Source organism: Ochotona curzoniae, unplaced genomic scaffold (assembly GCF_017591425.1).
Source record: "Ochotona curzoniae isolate NIBS_2020 unplaced genomic scaffold, NIBS_Ocur_1.0 contig_2754, whole genome shotgun sequence".
In the NCBI taxonomy this organism is placed as follows: Eukaryota; Metazoa; Chordata; class Mammalia; order Lagomorpha; family Ochotonidae; genus Ochotona; species Ochotona curzoniae.
Genome location: NW_024465582.1, coordinates 15,881,737 through 15,909,265, shown reverse-complemented (window position 1 = coordinate 15,909,265; position 27,529 = coordinate 15,881,737). Strand labels below are relative to the sequence as shown.

The 27,529-nt window shown below is 39.5% G+C and overlaps 1 protein-coding gene across 1 annotated transcript in view; it reads right to left on the bottom strand.

The window, feature by feature from the left end:
• Positions 1-8,920, bottom strand: part of SPEF2 (sperm flagellar 2) — a 133,564-nt gene extending 124,644 nt beyond the window's left edge. The window contains exon 1 of the mRNA XM_040977328.1: positions 8,768-8,920. Within this exon, the coding sequence (XP_040833262.1) occupies positions 8,768-8,825 (58 nt within the window). The 5' untranslated portion in view covers positions 8,826-8,920. The remainder of the gene's footprint in view (positions 1-8,767) is intronic.
• Between the last annotated feature and the right edge of the window lie 18,609 nt (positions 8,921-27,529).

Genomic DNA, 27,529 nt, shown 5'->3' with positions numbered 1-27,529 from the left:
TAGATAAAACTGGCTCTAGGGCCTGAGATAACTGTGTTGGAATCTTTTCCTGTGCCACTTACTAGCTATGCGACGTCAGACAAGCTACCTTGCCTTTCCTCATCTCTAGAACACAGATGATCATGCATGCAGCTTTGCTTGCAGAATTATTTTCAATATTTCAAGAGCATGTGAGAGTTGCTGAGTTTCACATTTGTGACTCATACTAGGCACATGAAGGTAAATACAGAAAAACAAAAAGTGTTCATTCAACAGCACTTGCTTCCTTTGAAAATGCCCCTGGTTTGGGGTCACTTGTATTTTTTTAACAAGCAACTGATACGGAGCCGCAGGTTATTTAAGCACAATATATAAAATTGAAAGTCAAAGCAAAGCATCTGGCCAGAGATTAAGCTATTCTCTCTAATGATTGCAAAATCCTTCATAAAGCTTCAGGGGGTTCCATCGGATCCTTCTGCCAACAGCCCTCCAAATACCATATGTGAATGCAATAGCCCTAACTCAGTTACATTATACTTTCTGGTTCATATATCTGACTAATCAGGTGGATAACTTAATGTGAAGGAACATCATTTCTTCACGATCTGTAGGACTCTTTGGTTTGTGCATAGAGATGAAGTGAGCTGCTCTATAAACATCTCTGAGCAGAGACCTTCCTTGGAAGTTATCTACATGCTATTCTATATTTTGGGAGCAAGACTATTTAGACTTTCCTTAGAAGTTATCTACAGGCTATCCCTTGTTATGGGAACAGGCTATTTAGACCCTCCTTAGAACTTACCTACAGGCTACCCCATGTTCTAGGAACAAAGCTATTACACACATCTGACATCACAATTTTGGCCAAGACTTTCCTACTAATTGTTATCAAAACATTTTATTCTCTCAATAATATCCCAACTCTTAGGTTGAACCAATACATTAAGAAAAGCTGTTTGAAATGATATAAACTCTTTTCGCTGATTCCATTTCCTCAAGGTGCACTCCCAATCTGCCTCCATTAGGATCAAGTGAATATGTTTATGTCATCATTGATTTATAAGACAAAAATAACGGGTAGAAAATGTTCAGAAGAAAAAAATGCTTTTGTCCATGAACCATCATAGATACCAATAAAGACACAAAATTTCATAAGTTTTAAGAAAAGGAAAACTTCCACTGATCTAACCTTGTGTTCAGCCATAGTTCAAGTAAGAAGGGACCTATTGCATTTATTCTAAAGTCCAGACTCTGGCAGATGCTGCTTCTCCTCCAACAGCCCACTTCTAGCAGCATGTAGAAAAGTATTCGAAGCAGAGCACCTCACTCTAAAAACATCAAACTTACTTTTAGATTTGGTGATGTGATGCCCTTCCTTATCAATCACATCTAGCCACCTGAAGCTTAATTTGAAACAGCAATATCACTTTCAAAAACATATATGTAGAGAACATGAATAAATTACCTCCAGGAGTTCCCAGCTAACAATTGCAAAACTCACTGTTAGCCTAAACATGTATTACTCTTTCTGCACATTTGCTTTGGGTGTCAGCTAGCATTGTTGATGAACTGGAAAAATACAACACAAGCTAGCTTTATAATCAAGTCACTAACCTGTACTAACTTTAACAGGGCACCACATGAGTGTCACAGTACCTTGAGCTTACACTCAATGCCATCTGTCACTCAGCAAGTGTCTTCTATCATACCTTAGTAGTCTTTACAGCAGTGTAATGCCAAATGGCTCCATCCAACGCCTAAGGGCAGAGTGAGCCATCACCTCCTCAACCATCAGTTGCTGTTTCCATTTCCCTAAAGTCACTCAGTGCTTGTCAGTGCTGTCCCTATTCTGGCTGCTATTCCTGCTCTCAAAGTCTAATTCAGTTGGCTCTGGCTGTACCCTTCCCCTAGTCCAGACCTATTAATCTTAGTTTTCTAAAGACCCATCTTATTTAGACATTATCACTTTACAGGTGTCCATCTTTCTGGTTCTTGGACATTAGGCACTTGGGCACCATTTTGGCTAAATGCTCCCTTCTCTAGAGCTGTTGTTACACCACCTTCCCATAATCTCATTTGCTAGCTGTCTCCTTCTGGAGTGTGTACTATGCCTGATGTTCCATTCACACGGCTGAAATACAGACAATGAATAACTGAATTTTATTCTGTTATCTTAAATATGGCAAATTATCTGTTGTAAAATATTGGTTATAAAAAGCTCACCAGAGACATAAAATCATGACCCATTTCCTTTGAAATGGTATATATTAATCAGGCAATCCTGATATAGCTAAAATAGATGTGAGTATGCTATAAAAAGTCAAACCAAGACAGTAAACACTTAAGAGATTTTTTTTTCATTTTTTAAGCAACGTACAACAAATAAGTCTAAGAACGGCTGCAGTTTTGTATGCAAAGGACACTTCAGGCTGCCTGCCTGCCAAGTCAGCAGAAAAGAAAACAATGAGAGAAGATCTAAATGACAAATGCAGTGAAGGGGAAACTAGGAGAAGGTATGAAAAGGAAAGAACACATGAATGCAAAGTGACAAGGAGAGAACAGGTGCAGAGGCTAGCAATGCAGAAATTAAAAGTATAAATGCAAAGATGTATAGGAAGCCAGAGAGGAAGATGGAAAGCTGCAGAATCAGTGAGAAGGGAATGAAAAGCTTACCTTCCCCCTTTGATTTATCAGGCTTTGCTTTTTTTCTTCTCTCCTTTATTTAAAAAAGTGTTATTAAATGCTTGGTTCTCAAAATTACAGCATGGACTTCTTAATCATTAAAGATCTCCCGTTCCTATTCCATCCTTCCTCATCTCTCTTCCCTCCCCAACAGGCACGGTCTGAGCAACGTTCAGCCTCCTGAAGTTGACCCCACAGTGGGGGAAGCAGGAGGTCGCAGGAGGGCAAGGTACACTGGGGTCATTTTCCATCCTGCAGATTCCTCAATAGCCCAGTAAATTGAAACAATAGACAGAGACCACAATGGGGAGGGCACTGCCATGGGAAGCCAGATAAAAGATGCTTTACAATTTACACCAGTTTACAAACTTTAAAGGAGCTCACCAACTCCACTAGGGCAGACCAAACCACACAAAGGCAGGCCTCTCTGCTAAGGCCCCCATCTCAGAAATCCCAAACAGCTTGCTGGGCCCAGCCTCTCAGTGGCTTGTCATACTTGTCATCTTTGCCTTCACAGGGAAAGAACAACAAGGGCCTTTTGAGGTGCCAAGCTGGGGTGAAAGCTGGGGATTCACAAAGCACCTCCCACAGTTTCTCTCCTGGCTCTACTTCAGCAATGTCAATATAATGCTCTTTCCATGCTGCCGCCAGCATTTTCCCATCATGGCTAAAACCCAGCCTGGAAAAGTACCGGACACATGAACATCACTATCCCAGAGGCTGACAAAAAGCATCCACACTTCCTGTAGCCAAGTACCTTCCCCCAGGGGTCAAATTCGATACAGATGCAGCTGTAACGAAAGGCATTATTATGCTTTTCTTCCCACTAACCATCACTGAGTACTCGGATTAATTTCATGACAGGCTGTCTCTCTAAGGTAATTTACACTCAAAATTGAAATTTCCTATGGGGAAGCAGTGGTAAGCTGACTCCAGGGCAATGGGCAGTGAATGGATACTAAGAGTAAATGAACCAGAGGAACCCAGTGACAATCTTCACCATGAATCCCCAGATGATTCACGTCTGGGATGGAGGTTTTCAATGACAATGAAGCTCTGCCTCCAACATTTCAGGCCACAGGGATGGGTCCACCACTGAGGTTTTCTTTTGCTAAAATCTTTTTGGATGCCTGTGACAGATTTGGTAGGCAGAGACTACAAGTGAAACGGTCTACATGCTTCTCTACCCTTGGAGAAAACACAAAATCACGCACATTCCAAGATGGGAACGAGGAGAGGACAAGCTCCAGAGAAAGATTCCCCATGTGTGACTTCTTGTTCATTTACAAGCCTCTTGACCTTGGGCAACTATACAGCCAGAATGCTCTTAATATAAAAGAAGGAGAGTAGTGTTTCTTTGGGTATTTGCCTGGTGTGTATTGTCAATGCTCAGTGATGATTTTTACTGTTAGTGTAACTGTCTTCTAATGCACATGAACGGGTTCTGTTAACAATACAAGTTGTGGACTCAGTAATAGATCCTCAGCAGGCATCACCACTCCTGAATAAAAGGAGAACTCCCACTGAAACGGTTAAATGTAACTTGACAATATGATTTTCTACCTTTGCTTATACCTACAATGCCATTATGCACTTCATAGCAGGATGTCAAATCTATAACTGTTGTAAAAGGACTATACTACTGTAATAAGGAAGGAAATAGTGGGAGGGAGAAAGAGGAGAAATACAGGAATCCCTATATTTATAGTACTATATCACGGAAAATATTTTTAAAAAATGTAAAAGTTCATCAGTGACTACAGCACAAACACTTGTTTCAAAGGTAATCTAACTTCAGAAACCAAAATTTGAAATATATTTCAGTTCATATACAGCCATGATTTAGGACCCAATGGCTCTACCAGTAAGCCTAAGCAATAGCAATCAAACACAACTGATGTTTCTGGCAAAATAATTCAATATCCTTATTCATTGAGGTGAATAAAATCTAAGCAGCTCATGGCCTCTAGTGAGGCTTTGCTGCCAAGTGAACATAGGCCATATCTTCGGGTTTCAGAAACTTCTGGATTTCGAGATTGTAACTAAGGGTCTGTGACCCTGGCCATTCTATGCTCAGTGGCCTTGGCTCCTCCTGTGATACGGGAGCAAGGAGCCAGCCTGTATTGCCAACTGCATTTAAAACTCAAGCAGACTCATTTTCATGTGGAAGAGAAAAGCAGTGGCTGGTAGATTGGAACAGGCCTGGCCATGGTGTTCCCAGGAGCTGACCAGGCACTCACAGCCAGGCCTTGGCATTCTTCTGCTGAACATCAATTTCAAGGCATAACAACATCAGACAAGGCTGCCCTGTGACCCTGGTGAATCCAGACACAAACAAATCCCTCTGAAATCATGTCTGAGCTCAACTACCAGAATGTTGTCCAAAATACAAAAATGGCCAAACATTCCCATTTAGCTAAAATGAATGATTGGTGTGATATTTACTATTATTACCAGTTACAGATATATATTGTGTCGGCTTGTTCTCCTCAGTACAGATTTATTATGACAGTCAGTCGTAGATTTTCTTCTGCCTCCAACAGGGGCATGTTCAGAACAAGGCTCTGTTCCCTGGAGCCCTCTCCCGGCCAGCACAAACCCAAGTCTTTTCCACACTGCCCTTAGTGACATGCCCCACAGTCCCCAAAGCATGTTGTCTGTGTTGGTGCCGAAATTCAACAAACAGGTGGCATTGTGGTCTCTGGACAGGGAACGCTGAAATTTCTTTTCCTTTAGCTTATGAACAGAATGGTCTAGCTTTACAGTTTCTCCATTGAAGGCTTTGCCATAGTTCTTAAGACATATTACCTAAAATTTTAATTTTTATTGCTATATTATAATCTTTGAGAAGATACTGACTTTTAAGAGGATTGTCCCCAGTTGAAATTACTGAATTAATTTTTCTCTGCTTCAGATATTCAGGGTATCCTAGATGCTACAAAAATTCAATACAATATGCCTTATTCAAATTGCTACCTACTTTTCAAAATAAACCAAAAATGTATTAGCTCCAGCTGCCTCTCCAACACTGAACCATTATCTTGCCCCCTCCACTCACGTGGCACACTTACAGTGTTTCGTTGCCTCAGCATGTAACGTAGGGGCTGGACCACTCTAAGCAAATATTTATTAATAAATCCACCTTTGTCAGTCATCTAGGTTATGCCCTGTGAAACTCAAAGGCCTAGGCATGGGCATTTCCGCACTTCTTGGGGATACAAACTAAATGATAATATTTATTTTCTAAAATCCAAATAAATACATTTGAGAGTTACTCATAATCATATATATACATCTCCCTAATTAATAAACTCAATATTCAATGTAACAATCTACCATACCATGCCTAAAAGCACAAGCAGACACTGTAGCTTTAAATCTCAGCCCCGCAACCTACTAGCTTTGTGAATGAACAAGTTACCAAACTCTCTGAGCTTCAAGGGAGCTCTGAGCCTCATCTGCACATCGACAGCAATGACTCTTAACGTTGCTTTGGATTAAACAAGAAAACCCATGAAAAGGCCTTGGGGCAGTTGTAGCATACGTGGATAAATGCTCAATAAGTGATGACTTTTCTTCTATTTACAAACTTTGAGAAAATAACTCACACCCCTCGTAATATTTTGCTCATTACCTTCCAACTAAAATCTGAATTGCTTCTTATTTCATCATGTGAGGTAGAATCTCTTTTTATTTTTAATACCATATTGAATTTTCTTTCCTAACCATGAAAGCAAGACAAGCAAAAAGCCGAATAGCAGAAATGCATAAAGGAATGCAATAGTCTCCCCGCCCCCTCTGCTAAGGAATCAGTGTAAACAGGCTGCTTTATTATGCTTCCACACTCTCCCCTGTGCTTAAACTGCAATGTGATGATTCAAGGACATGTCAACAGTCGAATGTATGTCTCTCATCACTTTTCGCTGTACTCCTATAACAACATCTGCCTCTGTGTATGTGTGCTTCCTATTTGCTATAAAGCATTACAACTCCCCAAGTCACAATAAGCTACTGCAGCTTTTGACTTCAGACAATACATGGATATACTTTAGGTCAGGGGTCACACCAACTACCATTCTTTCTAGACAGCAAAATAAAGCATCATTTATCTAAATGTGATACTGAAGAATATTCAGAACTTCCCAGGTTTTTCGTTTTTTTGCCTCTATAATCCATGCAGCAGTTAACACCCAAAGCCACATGGCTTCCTGTATTGCTTTTACTTTGCTAAGGCAAAAGGTAAAACATGAGATTTAGCATTTCTTTTGCCCCAAGTTCTGTTCTAAATGCTTTATGGCAATTATCTTGCTTAGTCTTGGTAAAATCTGGTGAGGGAATGTTATCACTGAAAATTTTCAAGTTTGATAACATTCACATCAAACATAACTGGTCCAGAGTAAATGAGCTAGTAAGTGAACATGACAGAGTTCAACCCAGACAGTCTGGCCATCAGATACTTGCTTTTAACGACTCTCGCCTACAAACTGCTGAATTATTTTGCCTTGAGGTTGCACACACTTAAGTCTGCCTATGAGACTTTTCTGCAAGTCATCCCAAGTCTCCCCTACACGTCACGGAGCTGCTTATCTGACAGTGAGCCAGCAGCAGCAGGCAGTGTGTTCCCACAGCAGCACAGACACAGGGGCGAACACGTTCTCCATGGTCTGAGAATTCTTTCACAAGGCTTTGGAACCCGGTTGACCACAGCAGCTCAGGTCAAGAAATAAAGCTGTATCGCTCCTGAAAGGAATGCAGAGCACCACATCCATGCTGATGGATGCAAGTGGACAGCTTCCAAATGACACTGCGGGAAAGCAAATGCTGGGAATTTTCCATCCACAGCTTCTGTTACCAAAAGTCTTTACTTAAAATCCCCCTTCTCAAACTCCCCAATCTGATTACAAGAATGATAGCAGCCATTATGTTCATATTGTTCATTCATTTTAGTTACTTTTCCCACCAAAGCATTTCGATCCCTGACTGGGGTCCAGCATACTTAAGCAAAGGATGTGGTTGTTACAAATAAATTAACCAAATTATACTCAGCCCAACCAGGCAAGCCTTTGAAAGGGTACAACTTCAAGACATGGTACTGCACTTTGGCCCTGATGGGGAGGGAGGAATAAGACATGATAGATGCTGAGATGAACATCAACTTTTAAACAGGCAGACACAAAGCAATGATCCGGGAACCCGGGGAAACAATTTCTCGCTGTTCCTAGCGAATGGGAGAGGGGCAGCTGGAGGAAGAACCCACAGCTGATGGCTTAACAAATACAAGCAAAGATCCTCCTGCTGAAATTCAACACTTTGTGCCAAGTTAAGACTGATTTAGCAACTTCCGCAGACGACTTCCGTGCAGGCCCCCCTGGTAACAAACGACTAGGCAAGGGTTCCACAGATTAAAATGATTTATGCTGAAATCCTCTGCTCTAGGGCGAAAAAAAAATCTACAGGGGTTTTTGGGGGGGGGGCGGGAATGGGGAAGGAGGAGACGTTAGCATGCTGTACTAAAATTAGTCGACGGTCAGGAAGAGCTGTATGGAAAAATGGTCGCTGGGTTGAGATATTCAGAAACCTTGGGTGGAGGCTTCACCGTTAGGATAAGTTAGGTTTGCGGAAGGACAAATACTGGCTAGAAATAGCTGAAGGGGTAATATCTTCATCTTCTACACTGACTCATTTCACTTTAGTCTGGTGAGTGTGACGGGTCCAGCTGCCATGAGAGAAACAGGTCCCACGCCTTGTCCAGGAGTTTCCTACTTCTGTTGACCCAGAAGAAGGCCATGCCAGGGTCAGACTACCAGCCCAGCAAAGCGGCCCCTCCACAGTGACTGCCTGGAACCACAAGGAGATCAGATATTCTTGAGGGAAGAGGGACGGGGTGCACTGAGGAAAGGGGTAACGCGGGAGATGCAGACAACGGAAGGCCCGGTGTGGCCGGGGTGAGTGGCAGTGGTCGTGGAAGGCCTGGGCGCTGTGGGGCACAGGAGCCCAAAGTGGAGAACTCCCGGGACCCCTGGATGCCCCTTCTGTCCTGCTCCACCACATCCCCACAGCCCCCCTCGCTCCCGAGTCCCGCATCCTGCTCGCCGTGGTCACTCACTCACTGTCCGGGACACCTTTAACTCCTGGTTGAGCCACTGGCACAGGATCTCCGACATGGTTCGGCCGGGGCCTCTGACCGCAAGCAAATGCTAGGAACACGCCAGGAGACAAACCCTCTAGCCCGCGTCCTCTTGTTGCCAAGGGCAACTCGTTGTTAAGGAAGCACATCAAGGCGGGAGCTCCGTGAAAGGCTGAGGGAAGAGAGGCATCCGAACTGCGCGGTGGAGGATTGAAATCGTGGCGCGCCCCCTGCTGGTGAGTAAGACCGGAGCGCGCGCAGGCGCAGGAGGCGCCGGAGGGTGGCGGTGTGAGTAGGTGGAGCGGCTCAGGGAGAACAGATGTGGAGAAGAGAGGCTGAGAAAGTTCCTGGGCACTGGCGGAAGGATGCAGAACAGACTGATTTTTCTGTCTTCTCAAAGCAAACTATTGAAACTCTTCTTTGAATAGTGATGAGCTTGTCATCAGTGTGCTCACTGACAGTTCTCGTCATGCTATTGATGGGCAACTCTAGCATGCACAGGGTGTCTCTTGTCCTTTCATTCCCAGTTTGGTAGGGGTCAGATGTGCTGCAAGCATTCAGTAACGTGTGTTGGCCATCGCAACCGAACAATGAAGGTGATGGATATCTCTGGATTATTTTAAGAGGTGAAATTTTAATGGCTTTCTTTCTGATGAGTTCTTCCATCCAATTAATTATTTCGAGATTGTATTTTTACGGACGTCCTATTGTTGACCAAAGCTGAATCAGAAGCTTATTCATCCAGAACTTGTCGTTGGCTTACTGAAACCAGTTTGGGCACGAATAGTGCTGGATTTCTCTAAAGAGAATTCCTCAGTCTGGACGTAAGATCTAGTTCCTAATCTTCCAGTGTTCCCCAGGTTTTACCCTGACAAGCCAGTTCAGCTCAATTCTCTCTAACTGGGATATTTTCTCCTGGTCATATTTCCATCTGCCAGCCTCACATCACCCCTTGGCTATAAATCCTACTTTTCCTTTGTGTGTTTAGAGTTGAGATAAAGCTCTCCTCTACAGCAATACCCCATTGCTCCGATAAAAATTTCCTTATCATCTGTAAAAGTATTAGAAAAGTTTTTGCTTAATGGTTCGTAAAGATTTAAATATATAGGAAAATGCATATGTACATATTATCTATGTTATTTATAGGTATAATACATTGTTATATATGCACATGGTAGTGTACATAGGTGTATTAAAAACAGAAAGACTTTCTCCCAGTGACATGGAGCAAATTCTGATTCTTTTAAGCTGTGAGAAAAGCTGCAGCTCGCAATCCCCCGAGATTGATCAGCTGTTAAACTGCGTGTCTGGACTGAATGAAAGCTTTGCCCCTTTCATTGGTGGCTTACCTCTCAATCTGCCATCACTCTCATGTCCTCGGTGCCTGCAGCAAGTGCGTGTGTACTTTTTGATCTCCTCGTCCTGTTTTATATATGATGTTGCAATAAACCCCAGATTACTTTACAAGACAGTCGTCTGCCTTGCAAGACTTACTTTATTTAGAGCAAACTAGCCATGTTGAGGAAGTGTGAAGTTCAACAACATATATAATCTAATTTGGAGCTGTTTTTGTATTTGAACACGTACTGGATAAAGAAAAACCCAAGGAAACCTGGCTGTGGCAGGACCAGGAGATCAATTGCCAACACCTTTGGGGCCTGATGTGTTTGCTATGTCTCACTCAAGAGCTGTCCAACCTAGCATGTCTGTGAGATTCTCTTTTTTAAAGCACCATATCTCTGGGAAGATATTTCATAAAGGGATGGATATATATCTGGCCTCCATGACAGCTGCGCTTATCTTCCTAGTATGTGCTTAACTTGATGATCGCTGCCGGGTTTCTTGAGCAGCTCCAAACTTTGTCAGTAGGTCCTGTGGAATTGGCAAGTGTACTTTCCAAATTTCTGAGGGAACGTCTTTTTGAGAAGGGCAAATCCATGTTGCCACAAACTCCCGTGTGAAACGCCATGGTGCACACCCAGAACTCTGTGCAGTGTTTATTGTCGGAACGCAGCTCCCAGCAGCATGATCTGCTCATGCAGCATTTTGGAAAGGGGGTTTATATAACAATTTCTGTAAACATAGATATGATTTACAAAAATTAGATAGTTCATGGTTTTACAAAAAGAGCTTGATTTTTTCTTTTTTCCGTTCCTAAGGCATTGAACTTGAAAATGATCTGCAATAAAATGTTAATGAAATTGCGGCACCTTAACAAGAATACATCATGTTAGCAAGCACATCTATTTGAAATTTCTAATTTCGTCATCATTACAAGTTTAAGGTGAAGTCTACTGGCTTTCCATTAAAATGCCAGCACTGCATAAGCCTTGTGAGACTGCATTGCTGTCTTGTGATAACATGTGACCTATTTGTTCCCTCACAATGAATTAGTAGAGAAGAATGATTGACTAAAAACAATGGACAGTTCCCTATATCTTCCTATGATAGTTCTCTGTTATTTTTTTCATGGAAAGTTTTATAACATTTGGGCCCTGCATCCAATTTTAACTACCACAGGAACTGAAACCTACTAAAAGGCTTCTTTATTAATGCATCACCATTCATTAGAATTGTAAATCTTTACTTCTGTTCTGTACATATTCACAGGTGAATTATAAAGTCATGTTAGGACTACAAATTGATTCAAAAAGTGACTTAGTATAATGAAATGGAATTTATTAAAAATGCATTTGGCGTCTGGCAATTGGATTATTCTTACAGCAGTACTGAACTTGCATTGATAGATTGCAAGTTGGATGACTCATGCCTCAAAAAATCATGCTTCTCAGTAAACAATCTCCAAGTGCTAAGTTTGGCAACTGACCCGAGTTATGGGGTCAGGCAGGGAGTTTTCATCTACTGGTTTACTGTCAAAAGAACTACAAAGGGTAGACCTGGGTTAGTCTTAGGCTGGCAGCCAGGAGCTTCTTCCTTGTCCTCCATGTGGGTACACAGGCCCAAGGACTTGGATCAGAAGTGGAGCAACCAGGACTGGAGCTGTTGCCTATAAAGTGATTCCAGCCACTACCCAACCCCCAGAGTCAGGATGTTGGTGTTAATGGAAACTTTATCTATGTTGATTTCCATGTCACATGTATTTTGATGTCGAATATGTAATGTTGAAATCATATATATATGTATTATTTTGTCTTGTATTTCTAAACAATTGATCTTTCTTCATCCTGCCATTTCTACCTTGCTAAATTATAATGCTTTCATGTTTCCTATTCAAATTAAATGCCAAACTTCCCAGTCACTTCATAATCCCTTTGTCTTCTGCTTGTACCAATGCCTATTCTTTAAGTCAATTTTCTTTTTAAAAAATCATCATGATATCCTTTAAGTGCAGTCTTTTCTCTGTATACCAATGGATCAAAATGCAAGAGTGAAATCTGGGATAACTACCTGTCAAAATACTCAATAAATGATGTGTCATATATTCTTCCATGTTGACACAACTTTTTAACGTGAATCACTCATTTGGGCATCTATTTTTTATCTTGCATCATTATTATTACCAGTTCCATTATTCCAGTTCCTCTGCATTTAGAACAATGAGTACAAAAAGACATCTAAATGCAATCATCGCCTATTCCTATGTTTTGTTTTGATTTGCAGCCTTGATGGAGTAAGGTGTTTCACACTTCCTATCCCATGACACTCAAACTAACATTGGACAAATATGCAATGAATATATTATGCACATTGTTCTCATCTTTATTCCTGAAGGAACTGTCCTATTTGGCTTAAAGAAATGTTCACACAACTGAAAACAAACGTCTTCCTGCCGCACTAGTCTTGGGGTGGGGTAGGAGTGGAGAGGGGATACGATAACGATGAAGAAAAAGGTGGAATTAGGTGATAGGAAAGTGGAAAAGAGGAAGGTATGTGGAGAAAAAAACCCCCTAGGAATGAGCTTGGGAAGTTGTCTTCAGCCAGAGGCAGAGCTGCCTGTGCAGTGGGGAATAAGGAGCCAATTCTGCATTCTGTGATTTGTACATTTCTAGGTGTCATTGGTGTTCCAGTCAACCAGAGGGAAGAATCCTCACTGAAACACTCAGCATGTTCAAATAAAAAGTCAGAAAGAAAACACTGTTTTTAAATGTCAGGCTAACAAGATGGGAAAAGACAATCTAACAAGATAAAGCTTGCTATCCAATAAATTATTGTCTGCCAGAGGAAAAACCAATCTTTAAAGGAAGGCAACAGGAGGTCAATGTTTGGTGCAGGAGTTAAGACAGTACTTGGACATTTTCTGATAACAAATGCTAGTAAATCAATAACTGTATTGTAGAGATGATAAAGTAAATGCTTTAGGCTGAAGAAAAATGATACCAAATGGAAGAAAGAACACTGGAAATAGGAAAATATGGGGATTAGTAGAAGACATTTCCCCCCCCTTTTTTCTTTTTTTTCTCTTTCTTTCTTTCTCTCTTTCCTCTTTTTTCTTCTTCCTTCCTTCCTTCTTTTTTTGTTTTTTTTTCTCTCTTTCTCGCTCTTTCTTTTTTTAAGGGAACTGATTATGACCCATTGTAATGGTTCAGTGGCTAAATCCTTGCCTCATATGTCCTGGGATCCTATATGGACACTGGTTTATCTCCAAGTTGCTCCTGTTCCCACCCAGCTCCTGCCTTGGGGCATGAGAAAGCAGAAGAGAATGGGTCAAAACCTTGGGACCGTATACCCATGTAGGAGAGATGGAAGAAGCTCAAAGAAGTTCCTGACTCTGGATTGGCTTAGTTCCAGCTGTTGTGGAATCTTGTGGAGTGAACCAGTAAATGAAAGATCCTTCTGTTTCTCCTTCTCTATGCAAATCTGATTTTCCAATAAAAATAAATAAATATTTTAAAATGGGGGTAGCTGGTTAAAGGGCGACCGGTGTTGTGGCTTAGTGGGTAAAAATAATACCTGTGGCACCAACATCTGAGTACCAGTTTTTGTACTGGCAGCTCCACTTCTTATCCAGCTCTCTGCCAACAGCCTGGAAAAGCAGCCAATGATGATTCAAATAAATACTTGGACCTCTGAAACCCACATAGGAGACCTAAAGAAAGTTCCCAACTCCTAGCTTCACATGAAGCTAAAGAGAGGAGACAAGGGAGTAACCAGCAGAGAAAAGATTCATATTCAGTCTCGCTCTCTCTCCCTCCCTCTTTCCTTCCCTCCCATTTGAAACTCCACTAACAGCATCTGCTGCGATAGATGTGAGGGAAAAGGTACCCTCTTTCACTGCTGGTGGGAGTGTAGACGAGTACAACCACTATGGAAGTCAGTGGGGAGTGTACTAAGAGAACCGAAAATTGATCTGCCATATGGCCCTGCTATCCCTCTTCTGGGACTATATCCAGAGGAAATGAAATTTGCATATGAGCAAGTGACATGCAATCATATATTTACAGCAACACACACTCTGACTTTTAAGTAAGTATATCTTAAGAAAAAGGGAGCTGATTAAAGGAAAATACAACTATTCATTTTACTCTTTCTAAGGTGTATAAGTGAAATATATGTCAGCAGTAGCGCAGTGACAGAAGAACTTGTTTCCTATAACACATTTTATTGATCCAGTCATCAATCGGTGAACTTTTAGGTTGATTCCTTATCTCTTCTGCTCTGCACCGGGCTGCTATAAACATGGGAGTACAGATATCTCTTTTATATATTGACTTCATTTCCTTTCAGCAAATTTCTGTGATGGGGAATAGGTGGGTTATATGGTAGATCCATTTTCAGTTAATTGGCTTTCGGATTTGTTTTTGGGATATTACTAATGGTACAAATCTGAGCCAGGAAATTGCTGTCCAAAATGAAATACATATACTCCCTTCACCCTGGTTTTATAAATAACTTCTTAAAATTAAATTGTGCTTTATTACTCCAGCCGTTTAGAGAAGCTTCCTCTATCCTATTGCCTCAACTAAAACAAAAGGTAAAAAGGAAAGAAATAATTTAGTGAAACTTTAGCTATAGTAAGTTATATTTCAGTTAACAGAGGACATGCACAGCTGCTAACAAATCAGATTTGTTTGCCTTTAATCCCATCTTCCTTACAAAGCTGGTACTGCAACTTTTGTTAAAATAAAAATACTATATAATTCAATAAAATCAAAATAACAAATGTTGGTTACGTATTTGGAAATGTACTAATAAAAATGAAAATATAAACAAGGCTTAAAAGAATTGACTAATTAATTAATCAAAATCTAATATATCAAAATATTATGTTACAGCCAAACCACACCCGGTCCATGCCGTGACATAGCTCTTGCATAGTTCAGTGGGAGGAGAGACATTGCCCAGCACATGAGCACCAGTGAGTGCTGACGTCTAGACAGACTGATGCTTCCCAGACCCAGTCCGCTCCCATGCTGAGGGACACTGTAGCTGTGTTCAACTAAGCTTGTCACACTATTCCAGCCCTCGTGCTCACCAGTGGGAACTCCAGCCCAGCCAGAACATCCCCTTAGCTCCTCACTCAGGCCTATACCCAGGCCCTGATTTTGTGCATGTCAGTGTTTGCTTAACCCTCCACTAAAAAAAAAAAAAAAAAAAAAAGAATTGACCAGAATTTCATCTGAGCATTTAATTGAATTATAACTTCCTCTAAGTTTAAGAAGCCTGAATCTGGCTGTAACAACAGCAAAAACATCTAGATATTTAAATGAAACATGAAATCAACTTTTATTTTCCAAATGTGCGATGTTACTGTATTTCATGAGGTTAATACCAGATCCATTAAAGTTATTAATTTTGAACCACCCAGATGTGAGCAAAGCTAATCAGTGGTGAAATTATAATGAAATTTGATTTTTATGCTTAATCAGATTTTAGAAAGTGAAGTTCAATGTTCAAGGATTATTAATTTGATGCATTTACCATATGTATCTATTTTTAGATTAAATTTGTGCTATGCTCAGAAAATAATTCTTATTGCATATGCATATGCAGTCTCTGAAGACAAAACAAGGTTTTAACAGCTACAAGGATATTAATGATTGTAATGTGTAACAAAATAGGAATGATGGGGAAGGGAAACCCCAACGTCTATTAATCTGTGTCATAAAATAAAGAATTTTAAAAACCAAAAAACTAAAATAGGGATGAAGTGATTATCAATAATTATACTATGTTCTATTTTTTGAAAGTACTGTATTTCATCGGTCAAGGTATATATAATTTTCCTTCTGTCAAAATGCTCATGAGTGTACAAATACAATTAGTCAGTTGAAAGATGGAAATATCTTGTATCTGGAAGTCAAAATCAAAGGAAGGTGTACATTTCCTTTCCATAATTTTCTTCTAGCTCTTTACATATCCCATTATTTGGTACATCACACTACACACATGCACACATGTCCCTATATGTTCATTGACACATCTATAGATATGTGTGTGTCTGTGAATGAAGCTGCTGTATTTATACTAGCTTAAGCTCAAAATGCCTTAGTGTTTGGAAGGTTACTTGCTTTTAAAAATGTGGCTATGTTTTTGTTGAGCAGAAGGGACTGCTCTCCTGGAAATGAAAGGAAGACTCTTTTTTAAAAATATTTATTTTTTATTTTTATTGGAAAGACAGATATACAGAGAGGAAGAGAGACAGGAATATCTTCTATCCGATGGTTCACTCCCCAAGTGACCACAACGGCTGGAGCTGAGCCAATCCAAGGCCAGGAACCAGGAATCGGAATCTCCCACGGGGGTGCGGAATCCCAGAGCTTTGGAACTGCTTCCTCAGGCCACATGCAGGGAGCTGGATGGGAAGCAGATTGGCTGGGATTAGAACCAGTGACCATATGGGATCCCGAGTGTAAAAGGCGAGGACCTTAACCACTGCGCCACCGCGCCCGGGCCCGCCCCCCCCCCAAATTTATATGAGCTTATCTGACCATTGGAATGACATCTGGGGACAAGAGGAACTACATAGAGCAAAGATTAAACATCTGCCTACCATGTAATATTTGAACACTCAGAATGGACTTTTCATTTTGAATTGTTATGGATGCCTATGTAGTGTGGGTGGGAAGAGAATCAAAAGCACTTCAAAGAGTAAGCAGAAAGACTCAGTGATGAAGAATGGACCTCTCAACTAGAACTGAAGATACAAGTGTGAGTGATGTGGTGAAACAGGCAAAAGTGAAGAAGCCAATAGAGAAAATGGTAGTGATTTATTTTTTAAAGCAACTCATTATATGGTGATATTGACTTGCTTTATTTTTTTGAAAGTTCTTTACTCACATTACAGAAACAGAGCGAAAGCAAATGCCAGAGATGGAAAATTTGCTGAATGATTTTCTTTTAGTAAAATGATCAGTCATGCAAACAGCAGAAGCAATAATAAAAAAGTGATTGATTTTCACTTTGTAATTTGAATTCCTGCAGTTCCCCAGATTCCTAGTGAAAATGTCACAAGCTTATACTTCTGCCCCCCCCCCAAAGTGATTTCATTTCTGTGGTTTAATCAAATCTCGACTTCCTACCCTTAGTAAGAAGAGGAGGAGGGGGGAATGATAGAGAAAAATTAGGTAGGGTGTAGAAGGATGACAAATTCTCTCTGAGTCATAACCTCTGGGCTTGTATGACCTTGAAACAGCCCTGTGATCTCAAATCTCTCATTTCACAGAGAAAAGGGTTTGGCTTTCAGTATTTTTGTTACTATAAAAATGGGATGACAATTTCCAAGCATTTTATAGGTCAAATATAAAACTGAAAGCCCCAAAGTAAACATTTTAGAAAGGATGTCTTTTTGATCCTGGGACATTTGTTTTCCAACTTAATAAAGAATAGAAGTGAAATGTTTACACATTATAGAGAGCCTCATAGAGTCTGGCCCAAATCTACCATCCATCTATACTACTACAACTATTGTTCCCAAAGCAAAACATTTGCCTTCTCATTTACTGTCTGAAATGCTTTCTCTGTATCTTCCATGAATTATGACATTTCAGTGTTGCTTATCTTGTAATGTCCAGAGAAAATGTCAACCCTCCCATAAACATGTCTCATTCATTTGTCTTTGCTCCATCTACATTTAGTTTTACTGCATTGTGTTTTAACTTGCATATCTTTTTTTTAGGTTTTTAACACATCATGTCCTTAATTTTCAGTATATTTGCATGTTCCTGCTGTTATTACTGATATCTATCTGTATATATATATACATATATATTTATATCTGATGGCTTTATCAACAACTGAAGAAAAGGGACCTACGAATAATTAAACAGTCACCTCTCCAAAGAAATATTATACACTTAAAGAAAAACTTTAACTGTTACAAAAGCAAAGGGATGCAAGCTTTCAAGCAAGTCGTACTAAGCACAGGGAGTGTTGAAAAGGTACAGTGCACAATATTTCTACAGTGTCTACAGGTTACATTGGAGGCAAAAACTATTTGTTTTACCAAAAAACGTACAAGCAGAAGTGTGAGCATTTACCTTCACATCAACTTCCTGGAATTCAGGAGACATTGTCTCTTGCATTGGATGTTCCCTCACTCAGTGCGGATAAACACATGATTTCTCAACAATTTCTGGAAGTATTGGCGAATGCTAGAATTATGCTTCTCAGGGAAGGCAAACTGAATATGCTTTATAGACTTTAAAAAGATTTGGGGCACTCTCAAATGACTTGGCAATGAGGGACATTAGAAATCACTTAGGACGTAAAATACCTCAATGCTTCATCAGTAAGCTTGATTACAAAAAAAAAAAAAAAACAAAAAACAAACACAAGTTGATAAAACTTTAGCATACAGAAGGAAAGTAAATAAAAGTTACTACAGTTTGATAGCTCAAAAGTTCAGCATTTTTTAAAATTTAAAATTCAAAAGTTGGTTGTATCAGATATTCATTAAATCTACAAAGCAACCATATGCATCTCTACTTCCAGATCAAAGATGGACTCCCAATGAAATTATAAAACATATCTTGACAATAGGATGCTAGACTCTGCCATTGTCAATGCCCACAATGATGGACTTATGACTGTTTTTAAAGAACGATACTATTGTAATAATATAGGGAACTCAGTGGGGGGGAGGAATTTTGGGAAAGAGGAAAGGGAAATCCAAAAGCCCATGGAAGTGTATCGTAAAATAGTAATAATAATTAATAATAATAATTTTAGAAAAGCAAAAGGAAGGAAATGGAAGGGTACCACATAGCACATCATTGACGTCTGAAGAAAAATTCCTCCCAGTGAATGAAAAAGTGAATTTATAAATAAATGAATAAACATTATAAGAAAGAAATTGGATGCGGAATGGTTTTTTAATAGATCTAGTTTTATTCCATCTTTTCCAGCTAGAGTCGCTTTAGGAAAATCTCAAAATGCATTACTGCCTATAATTGGTGGTCAAAAATGTTAACTGTATAAATTGGGCAGAGATAAATGAGGAAAATGCTTGTAATTGTGAAAGCAAGTACTACTCGTCTCTTAAATTCTATGAAAAGATTATTTTGGTTTGTTACATATGTTTCTATAAATTGTTCAAATACTGTGCTAAGGTTTATTTTAAATTGTAAACTCTGTCAGTTTCCTAGCCAGCTCCAGTATCAAGGAAACTGGCACATGAATATTTTTGGATTGTTTGAATTAGTTGATGCTTAATTTTGAAAAGATAATAAGATGATGCTGTCAAGTTCTGATTGGGAAAAGCTGAGTTTTAAAAGTAAAAGCTGCTTTTGCATAGGGTCTTCTTTTATATTTGACAGGTTTGGTTCTTCTGACTTTGAGATTTCCAGATGAGCCTTGGTATCTTGAAGTGAGAAGAAGGTGAAAGTCACATCTTCTTTCTGGTAAAAGTAATAACTAACCCGGCCATTTGGATTGTGTGTAAAGTATTGCCGAGATATTAAATTATGTTATATTATTTTGTGATATAAATATGCTTAAAAGTTGGAAAAGTGTAATGGCCTTATTTGTTACTATTAAACATGATTGTTAAAAGACAAAAAGTTTGGTAAAATCCTTCAGATGCTTTCAAAATGCTGTGGGCACACTTGCCAGTTAATGAGTTTAAGCTATTCTATCGTGGTCAGCACTTTCAGATGATTTTTTCAGGATGGGGTTGGAGACATTCTGGAATGCTTGGCTTCAAGGGTTGCTAGGATTATAATAAGATGTGAATTCTCAGGAAGCCCTATAATTTCAAAGGTTTACTTAGATATATCAGTTTTTCACATTAAATCTGTGACTGCTCTAAATGAGGAAAACAGGCCTCAAATGAGCCCTAAAATGAGGAGCAAGGAAGTAACATCCAATGTTTATACTGGTAGCAAACAACTCACACCCGTTTCTTATGAGGCCTGAGGGGTTTAAGGCTGTAGTGAGTACACCTGGAGAGCACACTGCAGAAAGTAATCTGGCTTTATCATAATGACATTGTCCAGCACTGTAACTCAAACATCTATCTGCCTTATATTGGCATTTTATCTCTGGGAGTTTATAAATCTGTGATTATTGTACTTAATGCAAAGAGTCATTCAACAGACTATAGTATGTTCCTCCATCACATCAGCTTTGTGCTGGCTTTCAATTTTGTGTAAGTTACACAGACATATGTATATGGCTACAGTAGATATAAGCATTGAATATCATTGTATTTTTGGAAACTCTAATGTTATTCAGGGAAATACATCCTTCCTAAAGTTGTACTACTTGCAATATGAACTGATGCTTGCTTGGTAACTAAGCATTTTAGGCTGATTGATCTTGCTGTCAGCAATAGCTAGCTAGAGTTGACCAACATTCGAGAGGGCTGGGAACCAGGCCTAAACCTATCCTGTAGTTAGTCAAAGATGCAAATTTGATTTGTTATGTTTGTGTCAACTTTAAGCTTTATGTCTATTGCTTGACAGAATTATACAGAAGAGCAATTCCTTGCAAGGTAATACTAACCTACCACTCTCAGATGATAACCCATGTCTGCATAAGAGATGGCAGTAAGCGTCAGGTGAGCTTAGCATCAAGACCATTCCTTCTAAAACCTATTTTTGCTAAATGTGGCTTTTAAACAGTTGTTTGACACTGACTCCTTATCAAATGATCTAACTACTCATTTGGTCAAGGTCAATATGGAATATGGAAAACAGGGGGAATAAGATCATGTAAATATGGGAGAGAATCTGGGGCAAGGTTTATGATTCAACGAATCCAGTTAAGTCCTCTGTGGTCCTCTATCCCATTGGGTCTATCACAATACTGCCAAACCCCTTGTGCAATATTGTTTGCAAGCTTGAGTCCTAAATCTTCTTATTATGTGAAATCGAGGCATCAGGCAGAATGCTCCTGGATAGAGATTGAGTCAATGATTTGACTCAAGTGTTAAAACACAAATGGGGAATGTAGTAGGGTGCAGTTGGCTAATAAGAACTCCAAAGTAGTCCTAGGTTTTGAGAGTGACTAAACGCGGCTAATCTGCTTCTGCTCCTGGATGGTTTAAGAGGCAAGTTGATTCCTTATCCATAAAAGGTGTAGCTAAAAAAGACAGCTACATCATGAGGTTACTATGGAGAAATGATTAGTTCATATTTTTAGCATTTGGATGAGTGCTAGTATAATGCCTGTCCCACAGTAGGAAGGCACTTGAAAATGTCTGGAAAAGAGGAGATTAAATATGTTTGCTATTATGCAAACCATTTTGAAATCACGCATACACTTTTCATGATATGCATGCTCCATGAGCTTTTTGCAAACCCTTCTCACAGGCCTTACAGTTGTTCAGTTAAGGAAGTACAACTAGAACTGCTCTGTTGAAGGTTTTAAAGAAACAAGTGCTTCTTGTGTGAAGCTAACAGATGTTGGGAGCAGAGGACAGCAGTTATTAACTAGAGAAAACAGGCCCTGAACTTTGGGATTCAAAGAAGTCAGAAGACAAATGTCAATACCAAGTCACCAAAACTCAATGAGATTGAAAGGGCGTTGTTCAATTGTTGGATGTTTCACTTGATTTTTCTACACACAAGGAAATAGCCAATTGAATAAGTGTTTCCAGAACTGCTAGTGTTTGTTGATCAAGAAGGAAATGAGATCAGAAGACAAACTTTTTATTACTTCCCAAACATGTAACACAAAGCATCAGATACTCATAACACATCCAGCACTAATTTGCCACTAAAAGTCCAAGCCAGAAAAGTTGAGTATCAAATGAAACAATGGTGATATGAAGAAATCTTAATGAGTAGAGTATCATGATGACTGAGCTGCCAAGTCTGAAGGACAAGTTGAATTCTACCAGCCGTCAAACACACAGGCACAACTAAATAGTCTATCCCTTACTACAAAAAAATGCGTACCACTGCTTGATGGCAGTAGGTTCAAATTGCACAAACAACACACTGCCATTTTAGATCACCAAGTTGTTCCCAAATGCGGTTCTAATGCATTTAAAATTTTACTGAAATGTTTTTGTTCTAAATAAGGTGAGGAATTTCTTTAAAAATATATTAACACACTTTTTCCATGTGAATTTAATTAATATTTGAATAAAAGGAATTTTTATTTCCTCTGGCATTTATTTTATGGTGTTCTAATCACATTAAGTAATCCCAAACAGTTTTGAAACCATCCTTTCTTTATAATAGCTAAGTGCTAATTAAATGCTGTATTTACTAATCTTCAAAAATACAGCTTTGCTAACACATGTTAACTTTTTAATTTGCAATTTGGCACATACAATTGTGTAGGTTTTTTTTTTTAAGACACAATAAAGACTTTTAAGCATTGTTTATTCAGAAGAGCTTAATATTTTAAGTTCAGGCATAATTTAATTTCCTGTAATTAAATGTGTCACAATAACTAGACTTAAGAGCTACAGTGGAAATTCTTTGAAGCTTAAGAGAGAAGGAGGAATTATTCCCTGCATGTAAAATGTCCTGTTATTTATTTTTTTTAATACCACAATGTAAGGCTGAGTCACCATTTTTAAGCTCATTATGAAAGTCTGGAATGGCACTAGTCAGTTTCTGAAGGTTAGCTTTCTTTCACTGTGATGCATTTCATGCACTAGGAGTCTCCTGAATGTACAGCTCATGACTGTAATGAGCACTTTTCTTCTATACTTGAAAGGGAGGACCGTAGTCTTCCACATGAGTAAACGCTTTCCCCTGAGGCATTCTATAAGGAACCCTGATGTTACGTACAGGAGAGTGGCTTTTTTGCTTTCTGGTTTTCTTTAAGAACAATGGAAAGAAAGTTTAAAAAGACATATTTCTTTCTGTTCAGTGGTTAACTTAAATCAAACACTTGTAATTTTCCTGTGATACCTCTGTTGAGAGCTTCTGAAACATTTTATAGACTGGACTTTTAAGTAGTTTCTTGCCTGAATCATAAAAAAAAATCACTGGGCTGCAGAGATTGTAGACATGTCCCTGGATTCATTTAAAAAGAAACATTTTAAAGGGTGCAAAGATAATTCACAAAACCCAAGGAGAGGGTTTTAACTATTCATTGTACCTTTTTAAATAAGAGAGTTTGAATGTGACCACAATATGTGCTACATTCTCTCTGGTGGTCACTCTGGTGGTCAGCCTGATTTAACCATCGATAGGTAAAAGCTAAGGCAGAATGGAACAGGCTGGTATTCCCACAGCTTAGAACTGGTTTCAAATCGTACAAGTTCCACACATACTTCAGTACTTGACTCTGCATTCTTGATAGTAACCATAGTAATATATAGAAAACTATTACTTTGGAAGGTAAAGCAACTGATCTTTCCATTTCCTTCCTGCCTTGCATAGTTCTCGTCTTCCTCCTCCTTGCCTAAGGAAATGCTAATTTATTTATTCAAACCATTTTTAAAAATTTCATTTAATGGCACAGTTTCATAATCTCTGGGATTTCCCCCCACCCTTCCAAAAAGCCCTCCCCACATATTGAATTCCTCCATATTGTTATGGTAGTACAGTTCATATCCAGTCATGATTCCTTCATTGCGGGATGAATCATGCAGAAAGCCCAGCATCTTATTGTCCAGATAAATTCAACAGTTTCATTGGGAGACCATCCCTGGTCTGAAAGTAGAGCTGGCAGAATATCATCCCGTTCAATGAAAAGCCACCACACAATTTCAACAACAATTTACAACATCATGAAGTTAATTGACAAGGTATTGCATGACCAATATGTTAGAAAATGCAAGTACTTAACCACATATTGTGACTACTCCATTGACATTTCAATTTTAGTTTAAACACAACTGGCTTCTATACCCCTTAAAATGGTTATAGGGTACTATTCAGCTGTCTTGTGTCTATTTTCACTTTTATATTTAGCAGCTTATAGTATTGAATTATGATTTTTACTGAACTTGGCAAATTTTAGGCTAGTCCAACATGCCATGTATTAACAATTGAGGAGCAGAACAGTTTTAGGAGGGATATGCAGAGAAATCTTCAATACCTTAGTGAGGAGTAACCATCTTTAATGGGGGCCTAGGTTACGGCAGACATTGCTTTAGCCCTATTTAATATTAAACTGCAACTGAGTACAATGATCTAAGGAAATGGCGACGATGAAGACATGTCATCCACTCTGTTCCCGTAGACAACGTACTGCCAAGACCCACCCTTCCCCACCCAACTCTAAGACCCACAACAAATCCAGACTCGAATTCTCCAACCTTCCATTCTCTACTTTAAAAAAGGTAACAAATATTTATGAAGCGTTTGTTACCATTCACCAATCTGACTTGATTAAAATTTGGTGAGGAATTTCTCCTTTTCCCAGAAAATAACTCCAACATTGCGGTGTGGTTTACCTCCCCTTCCTCCTTAATGGCAACAATTGCTTGGCCTTAGCGTAAGCATTCTGTAACCAACTATCCCATTAGTTCAGCTGCTCATTTCACTCCCACCTCTGGTTCTTTCTAACTTTATTTACTTCTCGCCATCAAATCACATTCTCTTCTACTTGACTGCTGAGATGCTTTCTGAGCTCCTGGTTAGAATGCACTTCCTGTGGTGATACTTGGCACCACTGCCCTGGTCCCCTTTCCTCTATTGGAAAAATTTTGACTATGATAACTCTATCCTGAATTCCAAGTATGCTTTCTTGCATGATAGGCATCACAGCTGTGAATAGAATCTACAATGTCATGATACACTTAAATACAAGAATGGCGGACTTGGACTTGCGGAAGAAACTGCATTATAATAATATAGAAAGGAAAGAGTTGAGGGGAAATCTGAGCCTATGGAGCTGTGTCATTAAAAAAAATTTAAAAAGAACATACATATGTTACAGCTGTCTTGACACTAACATTCATGGGAAAGATAGTAAATTAAAATAATTTATCCCTGTTTTTGGCCTGGGAAAGCAGTCGAGGATGGCCGAACACCTTGGGACCCTGCACTCACACAGGAGACCTGGAACAAGCTCCTGACTCCTGGCTTCGGATCAGCACAGCGCTGGCTGTTGCAGCTAATTAGGGAGTGAATTAATGGAAGATCTCTCTGTTTCTCTGTTTTTCCTTCTCTCTGCAAATCTGCCTTTCCAGCAAAAATAAGTGAATCTTTAAACATTTTTTTAACTCTTATTTTGATTACTTAGAATGATTGAAGGAAAGAAATGATTTATTAAATATGGAAGGTATCTTTGTATCTGCTGTTATTGCAAAATTCCCGAGAATGGGTAGTTTATAAAGAACATTTTTTTTTTCCTAGTGGATGTAGAGACTAGCAGATCAAGGTGCTGGCAGCAGCAGTGTCTGCTGAGAGCCCTATTTCCCATTTCTAAGATGGTGATTTGTTGGCTGTGCTGTTCTCCCATGGCAGAGTCAGAGGGGACCAATGATCACCCTTGTTTCCCCTAGTCCTTTGATAAGGCACTCATTCATTCCTGCATGCTGAGCCCTTATTACTTAATCACTTTGCCCAAAAGCCCCTCTGCTTGTTACAGCGCAGTGCAGTAGGAGGACATGCATTCAAAGCAGAGTAGATAGATGCTTAAATTATGTGTGGAATAAATAGCCGAGAAGGCATCATGGAAGTGACTTTTAAGAAAACCCAGTGAATGAAGGAGTAGATATATGCAGAAAGAACAAGAGATCCATCTTCAAGAACAAGGCTTTGCATGTTCAAGGGCACAAACAGTGCAGTGGACAGAGAATAGACAAGGTGTCTGGCATATACTTGCCATCACAGACTAGGTCAAGATTTTACTTGGTTTGGGCACAAATGAGTGAAGAATAAGGAGCACTGAGAAGAAGGTTCCTTTGAACTGTGGGCTTTGCTCTTGCCTGGGCCAGAGTTCTTGTGTATAGGTGGAGGAATGGAAATGTGAAGTCAGCAAGACTTGATGCATCATTCTTACGTGAGACACTCCACAGGGTTCTCAAATTCCTTAGAGGAGCCAAATCCTGCTCTTCCCTCTTCTTCCTATCTAAGGATGCCGAGGTAGCCATGGAGAGAAATAGTGGCATGATACGCTCAGATAGAGAGCTGAGCTTTCTCCTTATAAGCAAACCCCACGTGAGATACAAAGAGCAGTATGGAAGAATAAGCTGAATTTCCATAGGCCAGCACCTGGAGAGCAAAGGGGATGGAAATCATGTCTGCCAGCCTTGAGACTCATAATGGGAAGACAGCAGGAACAAACACTAAGACCATGGAACAGAGAACTCCTTTCAGTGATGAAAGGACAGCGCATGAGCTGGAGTCCAGGGAAGAGGAGGGATTGAAAGGACCTCTGATTGCTCTGAGTTTATGCTGGAAGCAACTGAGAAAATTATTGCTAACTCTGAATTGATCAGAGTAAGATTTTTTATTATCTTTTGGAACACGGATCTTTAATAACAATGAAGGTTTCACTTCCTGAGCATGCAGTCTGAAACATCAGTGTAGTAACATTCTGTAGAATATTAATGACTTTCGTTTAAATGCAAAGTGCATGCTCTTGCAGTGTAGCTGTTTCTGTATTTTGTCCACTAGTTTTTAGCAGAACAGCTGCAATATTGATGTTCAACTCTTTCACGTGCAGCATTCACTAAAATCCTCTTCTTTGGCTGTTAGTTGTCTTGTGTCTTCCTCCTAAGAATCTCCTCACATCAACCAGAAGGGAACATGTGTTCATTTGCCAAGGTGAAAGAAATATCAATAGTCTTACCTGTGTTGTCTCATTGCACAACTCTGGGAGTACCATTTGCATTGTAGTCTACATAAGTAATGCTTTCCTGTGTTATCCAACACGTATTCTATGTCTGACGCAGCCACTCTGAAATAATTACTTCTATCCATCATCTTTGTAGGTATATTGCATTCTCTTTGTTATCTTGATTCTAATCTTTGCATAATAATCTTAATAGTTATACTAGAATTTACATAACACTTTTTGCTTTTTGATGATTTTGTTTATTTTTATTTGAAAGGCAGAGTCACAGAAAGGTGGCTAGACAAAAGAGATAGAGAGATCTTTCATTCACTGATTCACTCCCCAAGTGGCCACAATGGACAGAGCTGAGCCAATTGGAAACCAGGGGCCAGAAGTTTCTTCTGAGTCCTCATATGGTTGCAGGGGCCCCAGGGCTTGAGCCATCCCTGTCTGCTTTCTCAGGATATAAACAAGGAACTGGACAAGAAGTGGAACACCTGGAAAGCAAACTGGCACCCATATGCGATGCCAGCACAACAGAAAGAGGTTTCACCAATTACACCATGACTTCAGCCCCCAACTGCTCTTATCTGTTTGATGATGGGCTTATTTAGCTTTAGGGCAGACAGAGAAAGAGGGAGAAAGGCAGAA